Consider the following 25,825-nt stretch of genomic DNA (forward strand, 5'->3'; position numbering starts at 1 on the left):
TTTCATCATCTTTGACCATATATGCTTGTAAACTATTCTTAATTTTGGTTACCTTACTAACTCTTTTGATGTTGAAAACACTCGATTCCATTGAGAATAGTTCTAGGTAACTTTAATAATACTCTTATGAATCATGATTAAAGTAGACTCCAAAGCAAGTCACTTTATCTATAAACTGGGATTTGTTGAACCTTACCATCTCTATTAAAAATAATTTGTATATAAAAAATAGTATCAATATATTTCTTTTGGGTCGATGATAAAAGAAATGAAATAGGGGTTTCAAATGAATCATTAAGGATAAATAATTACCTTTTATATATAAATAAGTCCTTTATGTTAAAAGTAGAGTTAAAACTAAATTTAAGTGGTAGGTTAATAATATAAAATATTTGATTTAACATCTTGAATGATCTAGCACTATTTATTTGTTATTTGTTTTTGGATTCTGAAGAACTATTTGATGTCTAAAACAATAATTTGTGTTGTAGAGATGTTTGGATTCATAAGTATAAAAATAAACTTGAAAATCATGGTTCATTTGAGTTAATGAGCCAAGATACAAACAACACGTAAATCACTATTTGGACCAAGATCTAAACAACATGCTCGAGTCATTATTTAGGTCGAGACTCAAATGATGGGAGTGGTGTGGTTGTTAGTATTTGAGCCAAGCTCAAGTAGCTTAAAAAGACTTCTTCTTTTTTAAGTGTATTACCAAATGGAAATTTAATATCAATATCACTTTTATTAGCCGAGTGCATATTTCCTATAAATTCACTTGTCAAATAATTGAATATACCATAGTTTTTGTTTGAGTCTCACATTAGGTACACATTTAGTAATTGAAAATCATAGTAATTTTATAATATAAAAATTTGAATTTCCACACTTCACATTAGGGGTGAGCAAAAAAATCAATAAACCGATTAAATAGGAAAAAAATAGCTGAAAAAAATCAAATTAATCGATTTAAAAATTACAAAAAAATTTTGGTTTTTAAAGTTTGAAACCTATTGAACTGAACCGAACCGATTCAACTAAGCCACCACTTAAGAAAAAAATGAGTATAAAAAAAAATGTTTTCTAACCCTAAACCTACATTCAGTCATCCCCCTCATTTTGCTCTCTAGCTCTCTACATTCCCCCACCGTTTGCTCAATGCATCTCCCCCTCATCTCTTCTCTCTTGTTTTTTTTTCATGTTCAGCTTCGTGATTGTTATTTATTAGTTGTTAAGTTCCTGCTCTATGCTCTTTTGCTTAAACTTCATGCTCCTTCAACCGCCCTCTCTCCTTATTTTATATTAATCATCTCTCAAATGATTTGAGTCAAATTTATTTTATTCTCTTTCCTGCTCTATCTCTATCTCTCATCTCTCAGATCTACATGTTCTTGGTTTAGATGTTGTGGCTTTATGGTGCTTGACAATTTTCATAGGTTTATCTCTTAGATCATGCTTTTGTTTAATTCTTTTTTTATGGTGATATTTGGTAATTGCTTTTAAAAATATTTCTAGTTGAATCCAATAATCATGGACTTGATCTCATCTTTGATGACCTCAATATGATGAGATTTGGGTTGATGGAAAATGCTAAGAATTGCTTTCTGTTTGTTTGCAATTGACAGGCATTGTAACATTCTCTAGAGAAGGAGTGGTTTGAATTTGAAATTAGCTTGAGCATTATAATTTTAGTTTGAATCAATTTAAAAGGGAAAAAAATAAACCGAACTGAAATTAATTAATTTGAACCGGTTTGTGGTTTGGTTCAGTTCAAAAACTAAAAAAAAAAATTTAATTTGATTGTTTATTTTAATTCAACACCGGACCAAACAGAAAATATTCAGCCCTACTTCACATCATTTATAACACTCGGGAATCAAAGAATTGATCAAATTTTATAGGGCATATTTTGCAGTAATAAAATTCTGAAATGACGAAACGACGCTGACGGATTGATCTATCATAGAATATTCCAGTTCATATCATTAATAACACTGAAGAAACACAGAATTAAACAAACTTGTTAGCGTATAGTTTACAGTAAAAACATTCTGACGTGACTAAACAACCTTAACCGTTCCACCAGATCTTCTGTTGTATTATATCAGCCCTAGAAAGGATTGAGTCACGTTTTGGAATCCATTGAAAACCATTAAAGGATGAGCAAGAACAGATATCCCACATTTCTTGGAGGTATAGTGATTGGAAGTAATTAATTTTATAATCTTATCATATGATAACAGAGTATTCACGGAATCAAACAAAATTGTTAATGCATAAATCACGGTGCATTTCACGGTCAGATGTTCTTTTCAATAGAGAGCCACTGCAAGCCATGTAAGGATGAGCACAGTTGGTTCTGTGTCCAGTTGGTTCTGGACACATTTGTCCTTCTACTGTTATTCCTGAAAGAAAATTCAAAGAAAGTGTTTCTTACAAAGTCGATGAATGTGATTCCTCAAGTCTTTCTTCCTTTCTATGCTCGCTCACTTTCCATAACCCCCAAGTCAGCACTTAGTAATAGTATTACTTGTTCCTTGACATCTGTTTCCATTGGCAGATGATCCCTTGGTCCTTTTCACAGCTTTGAATTGTATGCTTTCTAACTTTAACGTCCTTTTGTAGACAAGCACGGCAAAATTCCGAATGGGACTCGGCGGAAGTTTAGAGATCTATGTTCCAAACCTTGCCTTTCTTACTTCCGAAGAGCCAGAAGATTCTATATGATAAACTCACCAGGGAACCGGTTATTTCTTTCCTGCACAAAGGGAAACTAGGAGCATCTCACTATCTTTGCAACCTCTCTAATAGACAAGAAGATGGAGATAAAAGGGAAAGCCACCGAGAAGGAATCCCGGTCTCCAAAGTTCACTCTTCCGGTGGACTCAGAGCACAAGGCAACAGAGTTCCGTTTGTTCTCAGTTGCTGCTCCCCACATGCGGGCATTCCATCTGTCTTGGGTTTCTTTTTTTGCTTGTTTTGTCTCTACTTTTGCTGCTCCGCCCCTTCTTCCTATCATACGTGACAACCTCAACCTCACTGCCACTGACATCGGAAATGCAGGCATTGCATCAGTGTCTGGTGCAGCATTTGCTAGAATTGCTTTGGGGACTGCTTGTGACCTTTTCGGACCCCGTCTTGCCTCTGCCTCATTGATCCTCCTCACTGCACCGGCAGTTTACTTCACTTCCATTGCCTCATCCCCTACTTCTTTTCTCCTCGTACGTTTTTTCACAGGCTTCTCTCTGGCCACTTTTGTCTCAAATCAATTCTGGATGAGCTCTATGTTTTCTGCCCGAGCAGTCGGCACAGCTAACGGTGTTGCAGCAGGTTGGGGTAACCTTGGTGGTGGGGCAACACAACTAATCATGCCCCTTGTGTTTGGCCTCATCCGTGACATTGGAGTACTCAAGTTTACAGCCTGGAGAATTGCGTTTTTCATTCCTGCCCTGTTTCAGACACTATCAGCATTTGCAGTGTTGATCATTGGAAAGGACTTGCCTGATGGAAACTTCAGGCCGCTGCAGAAAGCAGGGGCTAAACCAAAAGATAAACTATCAAAAGTCTTCCATAATGGAATCACAAATTACAGAGGGTGGATCCTGGCACTCACTTACGGGTATTGTTTTGGAGTAGAGCTGACAGTAGACAACATTATTGCGGAATACTTCTATGACAGATTTGACCTCAAACTCCATACAGCAGGAATCATTGCAGCAAGTTTTGGTCTAACAAATATAGTTTCTCGACCAGCTGGAGGATTGATCTCAGATGCAGTGGCAAAGAGGTTTGGGATGAGGGGTAGGTTGTGGGCTTTGTGGATAGTGCAAACCACGGGAGGTGTGTTCTGCATCATTCTTGGACGAGTTGAATCTTTAGGCGCATCTATTGTGGTAATGATTGTGTTCTCTTTGTTCTGCCAAGCAGCATGTGGACTAACCTTTGGGGTGGTGCCGTTTGTCTCTCGAAGGTAAGATTTCTTCCATGTTTGTTAGCACCAATATCATCTGCCGCCCAAGTAAACACCGTAAGTTTTAGGAGTTTAAGAGTCTTCTAACTGTTAGAAAGATGCGATTTAACCAAAAAGACAAAGTACGGTAACCTTCACAAGAGCCAAAGGTTTCTTCACGGCAAAGCTTAGAATTAGCGTAGTGTAAATTTCACCAGATCATAAAAGCATGACATCTAAAATATTACTCTATGTTCAGGCCTCACGTATTCAGTTACTCAATACTCACTAATGAATTCATTCAATAACAAGATGACATAGCCATCGGAGAAGAATAAAAAAGTTTGTTATATTTTAGAACACTTTTTAATATTCTAAAAATATTTAATTTTATTTATTCATATCTCACTTCTCGCTTGTTAAAAAAACTATTAAATTTTTTTTATAAAAAAAATATTAGAAAACCTTGTAATACCATAACAACCCAAGAATTCTATCGAAAATTCTTATGCAGCTTTGGCATTTCTAATCATTATATATGAGTAAAACATGGTAATTTTTTTTTTAGAAACTTTCAAACATTTTTGATGAACTCCTTTAGTAATATAATTCTTCATTCAATGAAAGATTCATTTTCTTTCATTACTGATCTTAATTGCATTTTCCAATCATTCATACTTTTATTTTTCTTCGTTAACAAATTCAACACGGTATTTAATGTTAACTTTAAAAGGTTGCTCTCTTTTATTTCATTTTTTTTTCAAAATAGAGAATAAATTATATATAGAGAAAAAATTGTTAACGTTATTTTATACAACACAATCTCTGCTACGAAAATTAAGGTTGTCCCCTGACATGTAGGATTTCCTTTATATAATATATTCTTATACTTTCTATAACTCCTCTATTTTAGAAGCTCATACCAACACTCCCCTTTAAATTGGTATACATATGTATCTTTTATGCCCAACTTGTCAAATCATAAAAGTTCTTTATGGACATTGTTTTTATGAGTATATCTATCAATTGCTTGATAAAATACCGATCCACTGCAACATGCTTGGTTCGATCATGCTGGACAGGATTGTGAGAGATGTCAATGGCTTTCTTATTATCACAAAACAAGTTCATTTCAGAGCTTGGAGTAAAACCAATCTCCGTGAGCAACCTTCTGAGCCAAAAAAGTTCACAAAAACCCTAAGCCATCCCTCAAAATTTAGCCTCGGTGCTTGATAATGCCACTACTTTTTTCTTTTTGCTTCTTCATGTGACAAGATTGCCCTTTATGAATGTAAAGTAGACTAATATGGATTTCCTACCCAGTCAGTGTTTGTGTAGCCATCAACATTCAACTAATTATTTTTAAGGGGAGGACTTCAAGTAACGTAGAATCCAAGTTACAACATCCATATGGTCTTCAATAAGGCGGTGCATGAATTGACTTATTACATTTACCGTGTAAGCAATATTTGAATGAGTATGAGATAAATAGATAAGCTTACCAACTAGCTGTTGATACCTTTCTTTGTTTGTTGGCACTTGATCTGTATATTCACCAAGTTTATGATTTTGAATAATATGACTATCAGCTGGTTTACACTCCAACAATCTTACTTCTAACAACAACTCTAGCATATATTTCCTTTGAGAAAGAAATATGCTTTATCTTGACTTGGCTATTTCAATCCCAAGAAAATACTTCAGCCCTCCTAGGTTCTTCATTTCAAATTTGGCTACCAGTTGCTTTTGGAATTTAGAAATTTCTTCTGCATCATCCCCTATAACAATCATGTCATTTACATAGACTATTAGAGATATCACCTTTCCTAATTGATGTTTCGGAAAAGTGCATGATCTGAATTTCTTTATTGAAAGCCATATTTCTTCGTAGTTAAACTACACTGACCAAACCATGGATAAGGTGATTTTTTTAGTCCACAAAATGCTCATTGTAGCTTGCATGCCATCTTTGCCTTTGAGGAAGACGAATATCCTAAAGGAATGTCTATGTAAACCTCATCCTCAAGATCATCATGTAGAAAAGTATTTTTTACATCAAGTTGGTGCAATGACCAATCTAAATTTGCTACAATAAATAGAGAAACTATAACAGTTTCTAGTTTGACTATTAGTGAGAAAGTTTCATGATAGTTTATGTCATATGCCTATATATACTTTTTTGCCACTAACCTTGCTTTATATCGATCGATGGACCCATCCACTTTGTATTTTATGGAGAAAATCCATTTGCACCCTATTGTTTTCTTTCCTTTAAGTAATGCCACTAGTGCCTAATTTTATTTTTTTGAAAGACCTCAAATTCTTCCTTTATAACTTTAGTCCATTTTGGATTTGTCACGGCTTCTTGAATGCTACTTTGAATATTACATGAGAAAAGTGTATGTGTGAATGCTTTGAGAGGTTTGAATAACTATTAAGTAGACACATAATTGGCTATTAGGTACTTAGATCGTCTATCTTCTATATCTAGAGAGTATCTGTTTGGTGGCTTGCCCCTATTATGTTTGAAAGGTAGAATATAACTAGTAAAAGTATCCATGGTATTAGTGTGTAAAGGTGTGGTAAGAGAGCTTACCTCAGGAATACTTTTAGAAAAAGGGTTATCGAGATCAGATATTAAAAGGTGGGGAACTTCATCTACAAATTCTGTATTTATTGATGAAACGAACTCAACTCTTAAATTTACATAAACTTCTGAAATGTTTTGACCATTCAATTGAATTCTGTTATCTCCATCATTCATCAATACAGGTATTTTTTAAACTGTTTACAACATCCAATCCTTCACCATACAGTAGGTGTTGCTAATTGTCCAACCAATTCTGCTTTTCATCTTGGAGCCCTTCCTAAATAGTGGAATTGGATTTCAATGAAAGAAAGAAGGTTTTTGACTCTAGAAAAGTGACATCCATAGTAATGTAGGTGTGTTTGGTGGTAAGATCAAAAAGTGATACCTTTTTTTTATATACATCATAGACCTGGAATAGGCTGCAAACTACGCATGGGTCCAACTTAGTTCTTTGATTCTTATAAAGGTTACAAATGCAACACAACAAAAAATATGAGGAATCATCAACACTGGATAATAGGACATGGTTAGACAAAACCTTCAAAGAAGTCTGAAATGTTAAAACTTTTGTTGGCATGTGATTTAGTAAATACGCGCTCATAACAACAACATCATCCCAATAATATCTAGGCATATGTGCCCTAATTAGTAAAGCACGTGCAGTTTCTAATATAAGTGATTCTTCCTTTCAACAATACCATTTTGTTGTGGTATTTGAAAACACGAGATCTCATAGAGAAGGCCATAAGTTTGAAAGTATGCTTGAAATTGCTGATTAACATACTTCCCTCCATTATCAGACCAAAAGGTTTGAATCTTAGCAGAAAATTATGTCTAAACCATGATATAAAAGGATTTGAACACAACAAATGCTTCATTTTTGTGTTTCAATAAACACAACCATGTCATTTGAGTGCAATCATCAACAAAAGTCATGAACCAACAATGACCAGAGGATGTAGTTACCAGGGAAGGTCCCCATATATCGGAGTATATTAATGCAAAAGAAATTTCACTTTTATTCATGCTTACAAGATAAGAGACCCTATGGCTCTTGGCTAAAATTCAAGTATTACACTTAAAATCTAAGTGCATTGAATTGGAAAATAAGTGCTTCAAATAACTAATTGAAAGATATCCTAAGTGATGGCGCCACAACTGAATCTGCCTTTCATTGTTACTAAGCATATGGTGTATGTGATTGGCTTTGCTTAGACTCAGGCCATCCACATAGTATAATCCCCCCTATTAGTACCACATCCATTTATTTCCTTGGTGAAAATATCCAAAAGGAGACAAAAAATAAAGTATATTAGTACTATACAATTGAGAGCAATGGTAACTTGACTTACAAACATTAGTTTATGGGAAATGAGGAACAAGTAACATATAAGATAATGATAAAGGAGATAAGATCACTATTCCAGCCCCTGTAATCGTGCAAGTAACCCCCTTGGCAGTAGCAATATGACTTCATCTTAGCGGGGTTGTTTGAGAGAAATCATTGAAGTCGAGAATCCATTTTTCATCATCATTGTTGTCGCCCGTCACCCGCGCGACATCTAGCTGACAATTTTTTGTTTGATTTGATTGGTTTATTGGAGTTACCGCCTAGTATTTAATTGAAGGCTACTAGAAAACTCAGGTGTACTGGTCTTGTCAAAGATTCACTAGTAAGGAACTGGTTAAGGAAGATATTAACACCCTAACGCACCCTACTTGAGGTAAGCTGCTTCATGACTTTGATGTATTAAAGAAGTTTTAATAATTGTCTTTTCATCGGATATTAGAAATACGATTTACATATAAGTTCATAATTCTTGACCGTGAGCAAATCAAAATATTAAATTCTTCTTTATTCTTTGTAAGATTCACTGGTAAGGAACTGGTTAAGGAAGATATTAACACCCTAACGCACCCTACTTGAGGTAAGCTGCTTCATGACTTTGATGTATTAAAGAAGTTTTAATAATTGTCTTTTCATCGGATATTAGAAATACGATTTACATATAAGTTCATAATTCTTGACCGTGAGCAAATCAAAATATTAAATTCTTCTTTATTCTTTGTTATTTTATCATAAAAAAAAACAACCATGAAAAAAAATACAAACACATTCATTATATTTTTCTTTTTACATCCACACTACATATTATAAAAATTAAAAAATAAACAAATTATATTAAACAATTTAAAATTACAAAAAAAAGCCCTAAAATAGAATCAGGAACAATGCTAGAAGGCTTCTGGGTCACGAAAACATTAGCAGTGCATCTTTCCCCTGTGCCACCGCTACTGGCAGCTCGTGGGCTCACACGCTGCTGCGAGGAAGAACCAAGATATTGTGGGATCGAGAACGACTTACTTTTTTCTTCCCTTCCTCACCGATAGTGAACTGGAAAACACCAAAAAAACACAACAAAATAATTGATTTTAGCTTTTTATTTCTTTGTTTTTCAGATCTGCTTCTCTCCTTTTAGATCTGTTTCACTGTAGAACCTTCTTTGGTTTCCATCTTCCTATTCTTCGATTCAGGTGGCTGGCTACTCCCAAGAGGAATGACCAAGAGAGGGGTTTCGCTGCCGAAATGGCTTTGAGTTATTGATTTGGCCATTTGCTATTGAGAAGACTAAAGAAGATGCTGCCGAGGAAAGGGCTTCAGAGTTGACGAGTCTGTGGACACTGGAGAAGATGCTGACGAGTCTGTGGCCCCCTCTTTGTGTGTGTGTTGAAGGCTACTATTTATAGGCAAAATGTTACTTAGACCTTAAAATTGGTCCTTCAACTTCTTTTTTTGTAAATTTTGATATTTTTCTTTATTTTTGGATTTTTCTAAAAAGTTATCAAAACATGGATAAAAAATTGAATAGCAATAGATGTCCCCTCTTTACAATGCTTACGAAGCAAAACTCCTCAATGTTTTGCATAACAAGCTTTGTAAAGAATCTTCTTGTCTTCTTAACTTATTGGATCCACTCATCTAAAGACCTTACTCTTTTTTTTCTCTCTTACTTCTCTTTTCTTCATCTTATTTATTTCTTTCTTCCTTTCTCTTTTTTTTTTTCATTAACTTGAGATACCATTTGGTGATCTCCTTTGCCAAAACCAAAGAATGTGTGCCGCTCAATCAACCTAAAATTCCATTTGGCAATTCCTTTTAACCAAAGCCACCTAAGATCCCATCTGCCAATTCCTTTTAACCAAAGCTACATGAGATCCCATCTGACAATCTTATTCAACTAGAACAAAAAAATATGTGCAGATCGATCAACCTGAAATCCCATCTAGCGATTTTTTTTAATCAAAGCCACCTAAGATCCCATCTGGCAATTCCTTTTAACCAAAGCTACATGAGATCTCATCTGACAATCTTATTCAACTAGAACAAAAAAATATGTGCAGATCGATCAACCTGAAATCCCATCTGATGATTCCATTTAACCAAAGCCACTTGAGATCCTATCTGACAACCTCATTCAACTAGAACTAAAACAAATGTGTCTTGGTCAACCTGAAATCTCATCTAGCAATTCCCTTTAACCAAAGCCACCTAAGATCCCATATGTCGACCTTATTAAACTGAAACTGAAAAATGTATAGCTCAGTTAACCTGAAATCTCATATAGCGATTTCATTTAACCAAAGCTAGATAAGATCCCATCTAGCGAACCCATTAAACCAAAACCAAAACATGTGCGTAACTCGATCAACCTGAAATCCCATTTAATGATTTCCTTTAACCAATCTACATGAGATCCCATCTAGTGACCTTATTATATCAAAACAAAAAAATATGCATAACTCGGTCAACCTGAAATCTCATCTAGCGATTTTCTTTAACTAAAGCTACATAAGATTCCATCTGACGACCTTATTAAACCAAAACAAAAAATATGTAAAAAGTAGTTTATTGTAATGGGTGACCTATCCAGGTAGAAAGAATATGAAAAGTGATCTCGTTGTGATGGGTGACCTACCCAGATAGAAGATAAAAAAAAATATGAAGTGTGATCTCATTGTAATGGGTGACCTATTCAAGTGGAAGAATAGCCTTATTGTAATGAGTGACCTAAAAAAAAGAAAAGGAATAAAAAAAAAGAAAGAGAAAAAGAAAAAAAAGTAAGGTCTTTAAATAAGTGGATCCAACAAGTTAGGAAGACAAAAAGATTATTTACAAAGCTTACTCTACAAAACATTAAATAGTTTTGCTTCATAGACATTGTAAAGAGTGGACATCTTTCGCTACCCAATTTTTTACCCATGTTTTGATAATTTTTTAGAAAAATTCAAAAATAGAGAAAAACATCAAAATTTACAAAAAAAAAGTTGAGGGACCAATTTTGAAGTCCAAACAACATTTTGCCTATAAATAGTAGCCTTCAACACACATAAAAGGAGGGGGCATTTAAAAAAAATACATAAAAAACAACCTAAACCTTAAAGAACTATATCAAACCTGCAGTCGCTCCCTTGGGAAGAAAAGGAAAGCAAAGCCGCCACCCCTTTTTTTTTAGAATTTTAGCCTTCTTCCTCTATACATGAACAAGAGATCACCTCTTTTCCCTTTCCAACCAGACTCTCTTCCCTACATAAGCCTCCATTTGCCCTTCTCAACCGTTCTTCCCTCAGTCAACTGACCATACCCGCACAACCCCTTAAACCAATACCCTACTTCAGATCACCTCTCCTCTTCCCCCGATGTACTCCTCTCAGACTAGTCAGTTGAACCAGCTCTTCCCCAGGCGTTTCTCCACCTCCATGGCTAGCTATTACATCATTCAACCCATGGTTTAACCCCCTACAAGCTCCCCTCCTCTAGCAGTTTCTCCAACACCCACAAACCCGTCAACGCTAAAGTCCCTTCCTCAACAGCAAACGACCAAATCAACAGCCCGAAGCCATTCCAGCAACGAAACCCCCCTCTTGGTCGTTCCTCTTGGGAGCTACCAACCACCTGAATCAAAGAAGAGGAAATTAGAAATCAAAGGTTCTACAATAAAACGGATTTAAAAGGAGATAAGCATATATGAAAAACAAAGAAATAAAAAGCTAAAATCAACTGTTTTGTTGCATTTTTTTGTTGGTTTGCAAGTTGCTGCCAACGAGGAAGGGAAGAAGAAAGTAAGTCGTTCTCAATCCCATAATATCCTAGTTCTTCCTCGCAGCGGCGCGAGCCCACACACCACTAGTGGTGGTGGTGCGGGGGAAAGACGCGCCACCACTGTTTCCGTGACCTAGAAGCCTTCCAGCACTGTTCCTGTGGGCTACACTGTTTTTAATTCTATTTTGGGGCTGTTTTTTTATAATTTTATATTATTTAATGTAACTTTTGTTTATTTTTAAATTTTTATAATTTGTAATGTGGATGTAAAAAGAAAAAAAAAGAGAAAAATATAGTGAAAGTAAATGTGTTTGTATTTTTTTCATGGATGTTTTTTTATTTCTGATAAAATTATAAAGAATAAAGAATAATTTAATATTTTAATTTGCTCACGGTCAAAAATTATAAAGTTACACATAGGTCATATTTTTACTATCCGATGACAAGACAATTATTAAAACTTCTTCAACACATCAAAGTCACGAAGCAGCTTATCTCAAGTAGGGTGCGTTAGAGATGCTAATATCTTCCCTAACCATAACCAGCTTCTTACCCGTGAATCTCTGACCAGACCAATACACCCGAGTTTTTTGGTAGCCCTCAATTAAATATTAGGTGGCGACTCCAATAAACCACTTAAAGCAAATGAAAAATTATCAGTCAGGCGCCGAGTAGGTGATGTGCAATAATTGTGAGTAGAGCTATGCAGTGTCATTGCTATTACTTGGATTATGTGTTTTGTCAAATTGAAAGGTAAAGGATATTGATGGTTCCCCTGTGGTATCCATGTAATTTGAAGTAGGTTTCATAAGTATGTTTGGTGTTGCCACAATGAGTGCATTTCATTCCATCCGATGAAACCTTAGTTTTGGAGGATGGATTTGACTTTCCATTGCTCAGAGATGAAAAACTTATTTTTAGTAGTGTCAGATAGTAGCCTATCTTGGTCCCTTTAGATGTCATAACCATTCCAAAGCAATCTCTCTACATTATGTCATTACCATTTGTCTGACATCTTCCCATCTAACATGAGCATAGGCCTACTCAACCATAGGGAAGGGCTTTTGCTAGAGCACATCACCCCGAGTCTTATTAAGTCGATCATCTAATCCATCAAAGAAGGTATAAACTCAATCTTCTTGTAGGATTGAATTATATTTCTAAATGTCACTGGCACATTTTATTGGGTTGTTGAAAAAACAATTTTTCACCATAAGCCTAGAAGATCATTGTAGTATTTTTCAATGGATCTACCAGCTTGTTTCATGTGAGTCACACAATGGCAGAGGTCATAAACTTGAGATATATTTGTCCCGTCAATATAGGTTATAGAAGCAGAATCTCAAACTTGTTTTGCAGTTAGGAAGCAAATGAAGTTCATGATCAGGAAAGGTCCATTAAATTAGTCAACCATCCCTTTACAATGGCAATTTCAGTTCGTTATCTCCTGAATGATGGATCAACTTTTGAAGGCTAAGGAAAGTCTCCATTGATATATATCAACTTGTCTTTGCCGGAGATATACATCTATAAAACTTGGGATTATAAGGCAAAATTAGAGCCATCTAACTTGATGCCGGTTGGAGTTGTTGAAGAATCAACAAATGGTGAGTGTGGCGAGTCCGAATCTGGAAAGGACTTTTGTCATCTTGGTCGTCAGGCTAGTAAGAATTGATTTGGTCTGGGGGTTAAGTTGTTGTGTCAGGTCAATTGATTCCGCCATGGAATCTAGTTGGTTTGAGTTCTCTTCCAAATAGTGGATAGGTTAAATAGAGGTTCTAAGAACTAGTTTTGATACCATGTTAACTTTAGAAGTTCGTTCTCTTTTATTTCAAAATAGAGTACAATCAATTATATATAGAGAAAAAATAGTTGACGTTATTCTATACAACACAATCTCCACTGTGGAAATTACGGTTGTCCCCTACAGTGTGGGATTTCTTTTACATAACATATTCATCTACTTTATATAACTCCTCTATTTTACCAGCTCATTACAACATTTAAGTCATTAAACAAGAACCTTACCCAATTTTCCAGTCCACCCTATAACACTTGTAATGACATCACCTAGAATCTAGATATATTTTCCCAATTCAATCTCAGAGGTAATTTCCAATGTTTCATATAAAACAATATGCTCAACAATTCGTTTGAAAATTCAAGATTGCTATAACACCCATATAAAATTTCATGTCTACACTTAATTATATAATCCAAACCTTATTTGGTGAATTTACATTTTAAGTCTACTTGTAACATTATACAATGAATTTATCTAATTATACCTTAATATGATAAAAGAAAGTAGGATGTAATTTTTAGAACTACGACGATAAACATGAAAGACCTACAAGCACATATAATATTTAATTTTACTAACTCAACAATTTTATAACTAACTAGACTAGTATTTTTGAAAGTATCATGTATGAACTTCACATTATCAATACTTTCTCAGTCACTTTTATCTATTTTATACATTCAACATATTTCATTTTCATTCTCCCAATTCAATCTCTTTTGAAATATTATAATTCTCCTACCTTTCCTTAACATATGGACTCTTTTAAGATCCTTTTTCATATACACTATTCTTTCGATTCATTTATTCTTCAAGAGAATTACCTCATCATTTCCATGATTAGACTTAGATTGCCACAACAATAAGATCATTGGGCCACCATGGTAACTGTAATTTGTAATTCCTAAATTATAATTTAGTTATGTTGTCATTCATTTTGACTCTTAAGCAATAATTCAAATCATTGGTTCCTTAATCCATGATTCATCCTTAATTTCTAAGGTACATTAGTTCAATAAACACATTTTCATGCTTCAATTTATGCAGAGTTTATCACTCTATTCAACAATCACAATTCATAGTTCCTCTTTACCATTGATCTATTAATCAAATCATTGCTGGAAATTCTTCCTTTAGTTCAAGTAAAATGTATATATTACTTCAAGGAACAACTTATTGTTCCAAATCCAAATATGATTGTTTCATTATATAATTCTCAAAGACACTCATGTAACACTTACGTAAGCTATGTAAAAGCTTTTTTCCTAATCAATTGACCATAATTGTCCTCAAGCCATATTTGACCATGATTAATTAACCAACATCCCTAATCGATCATGAAACATTAGTCAAGATCAATTACCCAATATAAACAATTCTTCTCATAATATTATTTGTGGAATATGTATTAGACAATATTCCTTTACATATAAACAAGCATCAATATTTAATATTTCCAAAGGCATTACTAAAATGATTTGAAATGCATATGGCATCATCCCCTAGTGCAACCAAAGATGCTAGTTATGCATTTTTAATTTCCATACATCACCATTGCCTTAATCACATGGTTACTCCTCATAGAAGTTTTACATCCTTAGAACATTTAATTTCCTAGTTGGTTTCTATATCATTACTTTACAACTAACTGAATGACACCTTCCATTATGTAGATTATTCGATCTTTTAACTACTAGATAGATTAATTATACTAATTATACTTGTTTATTAATTCATGTACTTTCAACTATTAAGTAATAAGAGTTTACACGACATCACACTCGATTTCTCTATAATTAATATAGCCTCATCGTTATTTAAAAAAATCAATCCACATCATCCATGTGATTCTAACTTTGCATGTATCATGGTTATTTTTATTATATTACTACCATTCATAAAAATTATTTTTCTTAGGACGACTTAAGTTTTTTTTTGTCACCTACATCAATATCTTAAGACTAAACAACAATACTTCAATCTCTTGGTTATCTACCATTTTAATCATTAAGTATTACAATTCATTTTCTTTAGTCCTTCAAGTTGTTCTTTTCCCTTAGTCACCATCCGATTAGTTACTAAGTAACAACTCATGCCATATTCATAGCTGCTAGTCTTACTTTCATAAAGTATGAATACTAAGTAACAACTCATGCCATATTCATAGCTGCTAGTCTTACTTTCATAAAGTATGAATACTAAGTAACAACTCATGCCATATTCATAGCTGCTAGTCTTACTTTCATAAAGTATCATTTCATGCAATGTCCTTACACCTCAGTCACTAAGAATTAATCTATATCATACCTTAAGTTAGCAATACCAAAGTCACTAAGTATTGCTCATTTCTTATCTTTGATACTATAATCACTAAGTATCGTTCATTTCTTATCCTTAGTCACCGATACTACAGTTACTAAGTATCATTCATTTCTTATCCTTAGTCACCGATACTACGGTCACTAAGTATCATTCCATATCTCATATCCATAATCATCGATACTAAGGTCACTAAGTATAATCCATACTTTTCACCTAACTTTCATAATATTTCTCATGCACAATCTCATTCCATTCCAAACATTTACCATATCCATGCAATCTACATCCATTGTCTCCTTGTTTCCGATTAAAACTCACAATCATATTTACATACAATTTTATTGTATCTAATTCGATTTATAATCATATTAACACATAATCTTATCATATCCAATTCAATTCATAAAAACATTAGTACACAATCTAATTGAATACAATACCAATTCACAATTACATCATAACATAGAAATTTTAGTTTTCATAATGTCTAGATTTAAGATGGAGTTTCTCTTAAAATAGAATGTTTCAAGTTATCGATAATTTTCTATTTCACAAGAAAAAATCTCAAACCAATGTTTTTGTTTCCTTGATCCAACATATCCCGGATCTTTACCACATTAAAATATTTCCAGCAAATTAATTACTTTACAATATGTTAGCATCACAACACAATTGTTTTTCCAATATTAACCAACTACATAATAATATATTATTGTATAACAATTCTACATTTATAACAAAATAAATTCACATTTATTTACAATAAAAATTTTAACATTACTATTTACATACTCTTAACAAAATATTCATATATATGTCTTGTAAGTCCAAAATATAACTAATATTATTATGTTACCTAATGTGAGGAACCTGAAAATAAAACATCCGATAGTATAAACAAACCAAGTAATATAATAATAATTCAAACAACAAAGAATGAAAGCAACACCTTAACTTTCATCATTTCATTACTACTAAATATCATTTACTTGATAATATTTATATCAATAACTCAATGCCGATATCAATTTTTGAATTAATATCATTAACCATCTCCACCTCAGTATGGTTATTAAAAAATATATCGTTATCAAATCACCTGGTATCATTAGCCACTAATCCATTGGTAAGCTAATTAATAAATGTCAATACCAACATACTAGTGTTGACATCATTAGCATTTCATAATCTCTCAGGGACGACTAATCAATAAATGTTGATGCCAATATCCTCGTGTTGACATCATTAGTCTTTTTTATTATCCAAGAATAACTAATCAATAATGTCAATATCAATATCCTCGTATTGACATCATTAGCCTTCTCTATTATCCAAGAACAATTAATCAATAAATGTCAATGTCAAAGAAAAAATGACTTCATTAGCCTTCATCCTCATACCACCTAATCAAATCACAAATTCTTATTCCCCCGATTTAATTATTTTTATAAAAAATCAGATCAACACTAATTAAATCAAAAACTTCATCAACATCATTTCTACTCATTAAACTAAATTTCTCATAATTATAAACCCTAACTATCACATCTTTAATCTTATAAAAAAACACAATTATTTTTAGTAAAAAGGATTCTCACTTTCAAATCACAGATAATCAAGAAGAATTTCTAAGAGAAACAAGCTTTTTATCCATTTTTCTCCCCTTGTTGCTGTGACAACTTGTCTCTCACCAATTTGCAAGTTCTCCCTTTAATTTTCTTATTTTTATCCTAAGGTTTTCAAATCTCTCAAGTTTCTTTCTTCTTTTCTTTCCTTGTATCGCCAACCATGAGCCATATATTTATAAAGAACAATTTCAAAAGTTCTTATTATATCCCTCCTTTTTAACCTTTCAAGTTTACTGGGAAATTTATCTTAGATTTTGTTATCAAACCATGCATGGGGAGATTTCTTAAGGCAATATAAAGTTTTCCTCAACCTCCACACCTTGCCCTTTGTCTTCTCACGAGACAAACCTGAAGGAATTTTCAAGTACATTTTTTTCCTACAAGTTACCATATAAAAAAGCATTTGTCATATCTAATTGTTTCAGGTCCAATCATAGTTTTGTTGTAATAGATAACAATACCTTGATTTAGTTCATTTTTGCAACATGAGCAGACATTTACTGATAATCAATTCTATATGTTTGATTATATCCCTTAACAACTAGCCTTGCCTTGTACTTATTAATATTTTCATCTTGTGTTTGCTTAATAAAAAAACTCGTTTATAACCTGTCACTCTCTTTCCACCAAGAAGAGTAGTGAGCTCTCATGTGTTATTTTTCTATAAAGCTCTCATTTCCTTTATCGTAGCTTCTTTTCATCGAAAATTTTCAATAACTTGCATCCAATTACAAGGAATAGACTTATAGGAAAAGAAGGATGCAAAAGCATTATATGAAGGCGATAAACAATCATATGAAAAAAATATTAGATCAAGGATATTTAGTATAACTTCGAACCCCTTTTCTAAAAGCTATAGGAAGATAATCAATAGAAGGAATAACATTTTCAATGGAAGAGTTAGGAAACCTAACATTAGGAGTATGTTGTAAGGTTGGATTTGAAGATGTTTCATGGCATGGCATGGTAGATTGACTTCTTTTGTTTTTTTTTTTCTTGAGAGTATAAACCTGTCAAACGTTCTCCTTCTTTCCATTTCTAGTTTCCCTATCATTGTCCTAAACTATTTCTCTCCTAGTTCCTCATCACTCCTCAACTTTTACCGAATTTTCATCTTCTTCCTTTATCTTTGCTTGATTTTCTCCATCCAATTATGGTCTCAAAGAGGAGTAGGGGATACCAAGAACATATCATCACTCTCATTAACTTCCCTCTTAAAGTGTGAGTTGACAAAATATTACTTATTTTTACAAAAAGTTACATCTATGCTAACAAACATTTTTCTAGTTGGAGGATAATAACATTTATACTCTTTTTTAGTAGTAAAGTATCCAATAAAACATTTAATGCCTGATGATCCAACTTCCTTATAGCTTGTCCATATCTCGAACAAAACAAACAAACCCAAAAGTTTTTGGTGGGACAAGTAGGAACATGTTCCTTATAAGAACTCTATTAGATTTCTGAACTCAAGAACTCTTACTAGTATCCTATTAATGACATATATTGCAATCATAATTGCATCTCCATAATAGGTTTTAGGAAAATTCCTTGTGAACATGAGAGATTTGGCAACTCCTAGTAAATGTCTATTCTTTCACTCTGTTACATCATTCTAATTTGGTGTATTTACATAACTAGCCCAATGTTGAATCCAATGTTCCATCATATAGCTTTGAAAAACTTCATCCATGTACTTTGTATCATTATCATTCCTCAAGATCTAAACTTTAGCATTAAATAGTGTAGAGTATGTTATCAAACCTCTTAAAGTAAGAAAACACTTAACTTTTATTATGCATCAAATAAACTAAATAGTATGACTATAACAATTAATAAAAGTTACAATCCACCTACAAAAGAAAACAATTTGACTAGGACCCCAAAGATCTAAATGAATCAACTTAAAAGGTTTGCTATTATTATTAGTTGAGAAATAAGTAGCACGTATATGCATAAAAAATTTGCAAGCATTATAGATATGGTTATTGTAGTACATTGCTTAGATAGTGTTGGAAAAAGCTTTCTTAGAGCTATAAATGATGGATGCCCTAATTAATTATGCCATAATAGTAATTATTGATCAACATTGTTAGAAATAGTCACCAACCCATGTTTGAACCCATTTGTGTTTCCTAAACCAACAAAACCAGATTTTAACAAATATAAGCCATCTTCCACTGAACCATAGTCAATCTTCTTCTTTTTGTTTCAGGTCCTTGAACTCATAATGAGTAAAATAGAATGAGACTTTACACTTTAAAACTTTAGTCTTTTCACTAATAGATAGTAGACTAGAAGAGAACTTGGAAGCATGAAGAATTGAGGTTAATAATAAAGTAGTATATTGGATTGAACCTTTACCAAAAATAGGAGCTTAGGAACCATCAGATATATGAACTTCACCCTTACCTGAGTAAGGATTGTAAGATAAAAAAAAATTTGTAGACTAAATCATATGATCACTACCTATTGAATTTATAACCCAAGGATTAGAATCATAAATGTTGGAAGAATTAAAAGCTAAAAGGTATCACTAACATATACGCATGAGCAAAGTTGGATGAACAAGAAATATTGAACTTGGCTTTAAGATGTCTAAAAGCATGTTTGGTATTTCTTCTCAACCTTCTTTTTAGATAATAATAATAAAAAAACCAGGTTAAGAAGCAATACCAAATAGGGCCTAAGTGTTTTATCTTCTTCCTTGGACGGAGTTGAGGTGTTTGATTGACTATCAAAAACTAGACTCTCAGCTATCTCTGATACAAGTACTTGTGATCTAGGAAAACCTATTTTTTCCCACCTCATCCTTTTGGAGTATGTCTCTAGCATGTTTGGTTCGTCTATAATAATCACACTTCAATTGTTCTTTGTTTGTAACCTAGGTTCAATAAGATGTGTAAATCCTCTAAATTTATTTTGATTGGAGTCACCTATCATGGTTAACCTCTCATGAATAACATTGCATTTCTCCTACTTTTCTCTTATTGAACAAGGGGATATGTTTGCCTCAAGGAAGGGAAAGGTTCTCTCCCTAAAACTTGAACTTTAATGTTTAACCCATCTAGAGAGTTATAAACACATTCCTTATCAATTAGTTTTTGAAACTTTACCGCATTACTCAGACAATCAGCCAAGAAATCCTAGTAAAAGTCAAACTCCTGCCACCAACTACTTAGTTCAATAAAGTATTGGGCTACAAACATATCACATTGCTTGGTTTCATGAATCTTTTTTTGCAACTCATAAAAGTGTAGATCATTGCTCAATTATGAGTACATTTAGCAAGCAACATTCCAGATTTTTTAAGAAGAATCCAATAAAAGATAACCATGGGCAATCAAAATCTATATGGAGTTGATGAGCAAAGACATGACTAGAGAGTTTTCTAACTCCCATTGATCGAATAGTGAGTCACCAGCTGCTAGTCTCCTTTTCTCCTGTGATGTACCTATACAGTCCACATGCCTTAATAAACAATGAACATGATTGGAAACAAGCTAGATAATTATTTCCATCACTCACAACTCCAACCCGACTCCCACTACTCTCACCAAAGGGGAGACTAGTTTTATTAACTAAATTTTTCTCTGTCATATTCCCAACACTACAAAGGACTACATATCCTGAACACCACAAAAACCTAACTAGTCACTTACTAATAACCACCTGGCTAATTTAATTACAAATAGTCATTCTCACTTATTCCAATATGCAGACTTTTGGTTCACCCAATTCAACACAGTTAAAACCAAACACTTTTTCCTACTAAATTGACAGCTCAAATGTTGTGCTGATATCAGCATGTTGTCATTGATGTTGTCAATAAAACAGTTGACTTCCCTTCAAAACAACATTGATGCTTGAACTTGCTAGATCTGTCTACCAAGTTGTCTGAACAAGAATGGAATTTGCTGATGCATTTTGTTTAGGAAAAGGACCTTTCTTGTTGAAGCTAGACTTAAAGTAGTTTTCTAATGAAAACAAAAATATTTTCCTAAAGAATAACCTTGTTGCTAGTATAAATAGCATATGTCGTGGCTAGTTTATGTGTGCACCCAATAGAGATGGTGTGTGGTGGCAACCAAAAAGTAGAGCAGTAGTCAAAACCTTTATCCAAAAGAATTAGTGTGGTACTTTCTTGTGAGTGATTTTTTTGGTGTAATTCGGGTTTTGGGTACTGATGTGTTTGTATGTGATTAATTTGTTCTTGTAAACCCAATATTTGATAGTGAAGTTTTATGGAGTAGGCACCATGTTATATGTCCATTTATTTTTTGTTATTATTTGGTTTTCTTGGATTTTGCACATGTACTGGATCTAGACAGGAGAGTGAACATTGGTTGAGACTTCTAATAATACCAGTACCATCATGTTTATTGATTTTCCATCTCTACTAGCAACATCCATGGATCTGCTTGTACAGATTAATTAAATGCATATCATTTTCTAAGAAAATCCTCCTGATTCCATTCTTATATCTTATGTTCAGGTCATTGGGGCTAATATCTGGTATGACTGGAGGTGGTGGAAATCTGGGTGCAGTTCTAACTCAGCTAATTTTTTTCAAAGGATCCAAATACTCAAAAGAAACAGGGATAACGCTCATGGGTGTCATGATTATATGCTCCACTTTTCCAATTTGTTTTGTATATTTCCCACAATGGGGTGGAATGTTTTGTGGTCCATCATCTAAAACAGTTGCTACAGAGGAAGAGTACTATCTGTCAGAATGGAATACGGAGGAGAAGGAGAAAGGGCTACATCAAGCAAGCTTAAAATTTGCGGATAACAGCAGAAGTGAAAGAGGTGGAAGAGCAGATTCTGAAACCAGGCCAACAGATGAAATCCCATCAACACATGTCTAGAGCATGCCTCACTTCTCTAGTGTCTGCTAGAAACCCACCAGGCGAGCAAGTAATGTGAATTATGTCTATAATGGTCAAGTTTTAGGCTGCAAGCTCTCAAAACATAAGAAAAATTAAGCATTGGACATATACACCTATTGTGATATAGTAAGACCTCATGGTCTGTATGAAAATGTTGCGTAATTTCCACAGGAAAGTCATCAGAAGCAATTCCATGGAAAACGTTTACTCTACTTGAGAAAGCCTCAATCAAAGAAGTGTCACATATGCATGGTAATTATTTCAGAACAATATAACTACAAATTTTAATTTGATAATTTGTCAAAAACAATGAAGGAGCTAATTATTTATTCCATAGAAGATATTATACATCAGCTCTATTGAGTATACTACTAGTATATCTGGTTCAACAGGTCACCTAAACCTTTCATTCTTCGTCTTATCAATAACATTTTCATGAAAATTCTCAGAAATGAAAAAAATGATAACAATCATTCTCAAGAATAATGTGCATTATAGAGAAATGTATCTATATATGTGATGTATGGATTAAGAATCATAAAATAATAAAACCTGGAAAGTTATTATCATCACCTATATCAAGATGTGTTCCATGTAAAAGTGTGGCATTGCAGATGACCTGGCTAAATTGGGAATGCTCAATGCTTTAACTGGTTTTAAGCTCTTCTACATATATTGGAAAAGGGACTTTCAAACATTTTCCATGTGACATTCCTTCTCTCACACTTAAATGGGCTATAGCACCAAATCCTTGACCATAGCGAGATAATGCATGCTTCAAGCAATTGAATAGCAAATTCAAGCTTTCAGTCATAGAAGTTACCATTTTGGATGTGGAGGGTTGATCAGGTAAAGCAGTCGTATGCTCACCATCAGGATCTCGATCGGCCAATCTTGGTTATCTTTTACCAACGGATTTTCTTTGGGGGATATCTTGCATATTTAGCTGCTAATTCAGGGAAAGCTCAGCACTTTGTTGTGTTGGAATGATCATATAAATCGACAAAGAAGCCAAATATCTCACACTGCAATTTTACAGAAGATAAATAAGTTCACAATCATTCACGGTAAATTCAGTCAGCATATGAAGTGTTTAAAACCATACATGATCGACATGACAACTGCAACCCTAATTAGAAGATGAGCTAAGTAAGAGCAAATTGACACATGAACACAATAAATGCTATGCTATCTACCTAATAAGGCAAAATCCAAACCTGTTACTTCACATACTGGAGCAGCTACAAAGCTAAAATGTGGAGAAAGGTGAAGCATTGTAGACGGTTTCACCATCATCCCAACCCTTGAGCACTGGCATTTCCCCATAATGAACTACTTGACCATTTTCAGCAAACAATTTTTTGCATCCCTTGAAGCACATGGAAAGCAAGAGGGGGAGGAGGTTTGGGGGGATACTGAGATATAGGAAAGGTAAATACCAAGTCTGCATCATCCCAAAGTCTGCAATTGGAGGACCACCGTATCCATCAAATAGATCTGGACTCAGAGGATCTCTACAATTTTCTCTTTCAGTTTTTGCTTTCCAAAACAGAAAAATAAGTGGTTTATGTTGGTGAAAAAATAGTACTCACTATCTGTACATAAAAATTGTTTTTATAAAGTGACTTTGTTTCATTAAAAAAAAACCTAAATGCTTTTAATCCTTCACTGTTCATCAAACCACGTATTATCTAGGATTGGAACAATATAAAAAATAAAATTGTTCATATCAAACAAAAAGTTGATTAATCATGTAATGTAATAGGAGGTAGGGTTGTTTTTTCTATGAATATATTTGTTAATAAAAAAATAATTTGAGATAAAATTATCTATTTATTTTTTTGATACAATATAAATATTAATTTGCTTTTTTATGGAGGTAGGGTTTTTTTTTCTATGAATATATTTGTCAATAAAAAAATAATTTGGGATAAAATTATCTATTTATTTTTTTATACAATATAAATATTAATTTGCTTTTTTAAATATAAAATTTAAATATTTAAGCATGGGGTTCTTTTGTTTTTTAAAACAACAAACAATAAAGTTACATTCATGCTTTTGGAAGGGAAAAACAATTTACATTTATTAAGAGACTTCTCTACCTTTTTCTCTTTTTAAAATAGTAAGAATACAAAATTACTTTTGAATTTTAGAAAAAATGTTGGATTGTTTTTTTTGGGGGACTACATGCCAGGGTATTTGCATCTTTTTTATAAGGTTTTGTTGTAAATCTCAAATGGAACCGGGAGTAAATGAATATATATATATATATATATATATATATATATATATATATATATATTAAAAAATAGCTAGTTAGTGCTAAACAAACACCACCCTTATTTTTTAAGTGGTGTATATGATACTCAAATAACACTAAATACTAACTTTTAAACAAACACCACCTTTACTTTTTAAGTGGTGTATATGATGCTCAAATAACACTAAATACTAACTTTTAAAATGATATTCAATGCATCTCACCACCTCCATTATGGTGGTGATGTGCGTGTGATGAGATAGCATGCGAAGAAGCTTTAACCAGAGGTTTTTCCCTTCTTTTTTTCTTAGAAAACCATGTTGGTCATTATTAAAACAAAAGGTTTTATTTATTTTTTTTGGAAGGAGGGAAATAAATTGGTTAAGAGGACAAAAACAAATGAGCAATAAGTGGGAGTGGAAGCACACCAACTATCATTAATTAACTACTAAAAGGATATCTTACAAAAGAAACATGTTGACAAATTATCAGGTTTATACTTGTGCAATTTGATTTAATTATGTGAAAAACCCTAAGCTTGTTAAGACACTTAAATTGATTGCGAAGCATAGATCGTGTTTTAAGCCTCCATCTTACCATGATATTAGAGATAAGTATTTGAAGAAAGAAGTAAATCATACAATAAACTTCCTTAGGAGTACAAGTTAGAATGAAAAAAAAAAGGTTGTTCAATAATGTTTAATGGATGGAAAATAAGAAAAGATGTTCCATTTGCAATTTTTTGGTTAATAATATTTCTTTTTCATTGATGGATACCTCAAATATATCAAAGCTTGTTGATAAGCTATTTGAAATGTTAAAAGCTATTGTGGAGAGGATTGTAAAGGAAAATGATATGCAAGTAATTATTTATAGTGCTATAAATAACAAGGCAACAGGATAATTGTTGATGGGCAAGAGTAAAGAATTATTTTGGACACCATATGTTGTCCATTATATAGATTTGATATTGGAAGATTTTAAGAAGAAATTAAAGATCCATTAAGTAATTATTGCTAAGGAGAAGAGAATTACCTCGTATATTTATTTTAAAATTATATTTATTTTCATGCGAAGGCATTTTATAAAAGAAAAGGATTTGATTAGACTTGTTGCCATTTGGTTTGTTATTGCATACTTAACTCTTAGATGCTTAAGTAATTGTAAACTACAGTTGATGACAATGTTTAGTCCCAATCAGTAGAAGTTATATAGGTTTCTAAAAATAGAAAAAGGGAAGTGAATTCAAAGTTGTATATTAAACAATAAGTTT

The 25,825-nt window shown here is 33.1% G+C and overlaps 1 protein-coding gene and 1 long non-coding RNA gene across 2 annotated transcripts; one reads left to right on the top strand and one right to left on the bottom strand.

Annotated features, from left to right (window-relative positions):
• The first annotated feature begins 2,374 nt into the window (after positions 1-2,374).
• LOC105136734 (high affinity nitrate transporter 2.5-like) lies at positions 2,375-22,694 on the top strand. Its single transcript, XM_011042189.1, has 3 exons — positions 2,375-2,509; positions 2,588-3,973; positions 21,893-22,694. The coding sequence occupies exons 2-3, from the start codon at positions 2,823-2,825 to the stop codon at positions 22,266-22,268; spliced, it is 1,527 nt and encodes a 508-aa protein (XP_011040491.1). The 5' UTR covers positions 2,375-2,509; positions 2,588-2,822; the 3' UTR covers positions 22,269-22,694.
• Positions 22,268-23,865, bottom strand: LOC105136733 (uncharacterized). Its single transcript, XR_844411.1, has 3 exons — positions 23,507-23,865; positions 23,113-23,314; positions 22,268-22,354 (listed from the first exon to the last, which is right to left on the bottom strand). It is a non-coding gene; the product is annotated as an uncharacterized LOC105136733 (long non-coding RNA).
• Between the last annotated feature and the right edge of the window lie 1,960 nt (positions 23,866-25,825).

Source organism: Populus euphratica, unplaced genomic scaffold (assembly GCF_000495115.2).
Source record: "Populus euphratica unplaced genomic scaffold, PopEup_1.0 scaffold60.1, whole genome shotgun sequence".
Classification (NCBI taxonomy): Eukaryota; Viridiplantae; Streptophyta; class Magnoliopsida; order Malpighiales; family Salicaceae; genus Populus; species Populus euphratica.

Coding starts and splice junctions, on each gene's coding strand:
- LOC105136734 (XM_011042189.1), top strand. CDS start 2,823: ATGGAGATAAAAGGGAAAGCCACCGAGAAGGAATCCCGGTCTCCAAAG. Junction 3,974..21,892: donor GTGCCGTTTGTCTCTCGAAG/GTAAGATTTCTT, acceptor TCTTATGTTCAG/GTCATTGGGGCTAATATCTG.